Source organism: Heterocephalus glaber, unplaced genomic scaffold, assembly GCF_053883595.1.
Source record: "Heterocephalus glaber isolate CG9 unplaced genomic scaffold, H.glaber_assembly_v1.0 deba00001859, whole genome shotgun sequence".
Classification (NCBI taxonomy): Eukaryota; Metazoa; Chordata; class Mammalia; order Rodentia; family Bathyergidae; genus Heterocephalus; species Heterocephalus glaber.
Genome location: NW_028258500.1, coordinates 549,656 through 553,367, shown reverse-complemented (window position 1 = coordinate 553,367; position 3,712 = coordinate 549,656). Strand labels below are relative to the sequence as shown.

The 3,712-nt window shown below is 36.8% G+C and overlaps 1 protein-coding gene across 1 annotated transcript; it reads left to right on the top strand.

Annotated features, from left to right (window-relative positions):
• Positions 1 to 778: 778 nt before the first annotated feature.
• On the top strand, positions 779 to 1,867 carry LOC101726194 (olfactory receptor 7A10). Its single transcript, XM_004875257.2, is given in 2 exon segments — positions 779 to 1,293; positions 1,295 to 1,867. Coding segments are annotated over 2 exon segments (954 nt in total). The 5' UTR covers positions 779 to 793; the 3' UTR covers positions 1,749 to 1,867.
• The last annotated feature ends 1,845 nt before the right edge of the window (positions 1,868 to 3,712 follow it).

The following is a 3,712-nucleotide window of genomic DNA, read 5'->3' as shown; positions in this document are numbered from 1 at the left end:
GGTAGGTAGAACTATTGCCAGATGGTAGTTTTTAAAAGATTGGACTTAGAAGGGGGTGTCTTTAGATCATTTGTACCATGGCCTTGAAGGATATTTGGGACCTCTAGCCCTCTGTTAACTTTTTTCTGCTTCCTGATCATGATTGGGAGTAGATTTGCTCTGCCATGCACTCCTACCATGATCTATGGATTCACATCATGCCAAATGTTATGGGGCAAACCCATCATGGAATTTCAAAAACTGACCCAACATAAGTCTTTTCTCTTTACAAGTTGACAAGTTGAAGCACATGTTATAGAGATGGAAATCTGACTAACACAGCACTTGCCATTATCTGACAAAATATAGAATTTAAAAAAATTTTGTATTCCCTATCCATCATTTTACTGTGGAGATTTTGTTTTTCTTCACTGTTTATTAGTTGTCTACACAGTGCCTGGGACAAGAGCTATTTTCAATTTTATTCCTCGAATGCATAAAAGAATTTTTCATTAAATTTTTGAATCTATGACCTTTGTAAGCATGAGACAGGACTTCTTAATCAGGCATTATACAGCACAAGGAATCTCCTAAAGGGGACAAGGTCATACCAAAATATAGAAATTATTTTTCTGACTGTAGAAAATATGGAATGGAAGCATAACTCAGTAGTAGAGCACTTAACTAGCACGTGAGAGGCCATGATTTCATTTCACATTACTGCAAAAGGTTAACATTTATGACAGGTTAGTAAAATATTCCTTGGTCATGATCTTTATCTCTCCCCTTTTGTTTTGGAAGTCATACCCAACACATGGAGCCAGGAAATGTTATGCAACTTTCAGAATTTCTTCTTCTGAGATTTTCAGAGCAGCAAGATTTGGAGCCTCTCATGTTTGGACTTTTCCTCTCCATGTACTTGACAACTGTGCTTGGGAACCTGCTCATCATTCTAGCCATCATCTCAGACTCCCACCTGCACACACCCATGTACTTCTTCCTCTCCAACCTGTCCTTTGTGGACATCTGTTTCACTTCCACCACCGTGCCCAAAATGTTGGTGAACATCCAGACACAGAGCAAGATCATCAGCTATGCAGGCTGCATCACCCAGACGTACTTTTTATTGCTTTTTTCAGGGTTGGACATCTTTCTGCTGACTGTGATGGCCTATGACCGATACGCGGCCATCTGTTACCTCCTGCACTATATGGTTATCATGAACTACTGGCTGTGTGGATTGTTGGTTCTGTCATGCTAGATTGTAGGTGTTCTGAATTCCTTTTTACATACTTTCATGGCATTGCATCTGTCCTTGTACTAACTTGGAAATCCCACACTTTTTCTGTGAACTTAATCAGGTGGTCCACTGTGCCTGTTCTGACACATTTCTTAATGACATGGTAATATATATTACAGCCATGCTGCTGGCTATTGGTCCCTTTACTGCCATCCTCTATTCTTACTTTAAGATAGTTTCCTCCATACGTACAATTTCATCAGCTCAGGGGAAGTATAAAGCATTTTCCACCTGTGCTTCTCACCTCTCCATGCTCTCCTTATTTTATTGTACTCTCCTGGGAGTGTACCTTAGTTCTGCTGTCACCCAAAACTCACACTCAGCTGCAATAGCATCATTGATGTACACTGTGGTCACACCCATGCTGAACCCCTTCATCTACAGTTTGAGGAATAGAGACATCAAGAGTGTTCTGAAAAGACTGCTTGGGAGGGAAATAAAAAGAGGACCAATTAATTCACCTCAGTAGAAATGTTTATGGTTTCTGGATCCAAGTTTTGGAGTCAAAATTTCAATTCTTTGATCATATAGTACAACAAAAATTTGTTCCCTTTACTTCATGAATTTCCATTTCCTTGCATAATTCTCTGAATGGTTTAAGTAACTCACTTTACTAGACTTTCTCTTCTTTCTAATATCTAGACTTTTTTGTCATTTACTACTCTCCAAAACTTGTTTCCATTCTTGGAGCAGAAGTGTGGCAATTCTCATTTCTACCACAGAATGTAGACTTCTTAAGAATAATTGCTTATACCACTTGGGAGCCTGCAACAGGAGGATAGCCAGGAGTTCAAGCCTGAACTACCTAGTTACACTGTCTCAAAAAGAGGTGTAAATATTATTTTATAAAGGAATAATTGCTTATTGTATAACATATCACATTGTGTAAATTTTCTTTTGTTTGCTAAAGAAACAGTCATGAGTTTTACTATTTCTATAGGAAAATTCTACTTGGCAACTAAAGTCATTTAAAAATTTGAATAAATAGATGGACACTATTTGACCTTACAATCAGGAATGACCTCAAATATGACAAAGAAAAATTTTAAACTAGGTAAATTTATTGTTATGGAAAATTATTTTGTTTCCATATTCTATTTTTACCCATTGTATTGTGTAGAGTCATCCATGTGGAAGAGAATTTCTTAATTGTATTTCAGAATTGGTTGATATATTTTCTTGTTTTATTGAGTTACCTTCCTGTTGCTGCTCAGAAATATCTAGTTCTGTATACAAATATTACCCCTCTCATTACTCTAAATGAAAAGTCTCTTCATCAATACCATCCTTCATAAAAATCCTTTTTTCTCTTTGTTAGTGCTGGGGATGAAACTCAGAGCCTTGTATATGCTACCAAGTGCCCTACCCACTGAGCTAAATTCCCAGCCTTATATGTGTACTTTATCCTCAGGAATCACTTCAGTTTCTACGATCCATTTCTGACTCAGAAGGGAGGATGACTTCCTTCCCAGCCATGTGATTTAGAGTCAGCAACTTCCTGTGCACACATACATGTCCTTCCAACATCTCTGCTAGGGAATCTCACTGTAGTCACTTCATAATACAGTGATGTGAAGTAAGCTGGAATAGCAGAGTAATTATGAGTGCTGTCATCAAATATCAGAATAAATGTCAAGATTAAGTAGCATATTATTTTTATTGCCCTGTTCTTTTTCCTTTTGATTATTGCATTAGTTAGATATCATTGAATATAAAGCTATCTTAAAATCAAATGGCACAATATGATACCATTATCATCAAATACAATGTACAGTGGGAAGTTCTTCTGATCGCTGCTGGTTGCCTCACAAGTCTGAATTCAGCCATGAGTTTGTACTGTGTGTTTCCAAGGTTCATTCATGATATTGCAGGCAAATCTAGAATTTCCTCTCTGGAAATGATGTTTGTGGACAGTTTACTCCATTTCTACATTGATATTAATCTTCTGGTTTCCATCAAAATGAACTTATCAATGTTAACTACCTTTCTTTAATTCCACTGTTCCTGCAACTGTATTTGACTCCTTATGTTTTCTTCCCAGTTAGAGAAGATAGCTGCACCTTTCTTAAACGTAACTAGTCTTATTTGCCCCATATTCTATCTTGTGTCCTACAACACACATTTAAAATTTTTAAATTTCTTATTAGAGAATAATGACATGTGACAATGTGCAGAGATTTAATGTATTCAATTTGCTGAATTAAAAGAGTCACACAGAAATGAAGACAACATATGGCATAGTTCAATTTGTGTGCAACTTGAGTAAGTGTTCAATAAAATTTAACTGCTTTTCAATATAACTGCTAAAAAATTAATGTCCTGGATCTACCCTATGGATGGAGAGGGAGATCATTATTTTAAGTGAAGTAGGTCAGGCACAGAGAAACCATGCTGTCTGCCATTCACTCATGCAGAATCTACACAAGTTAATCT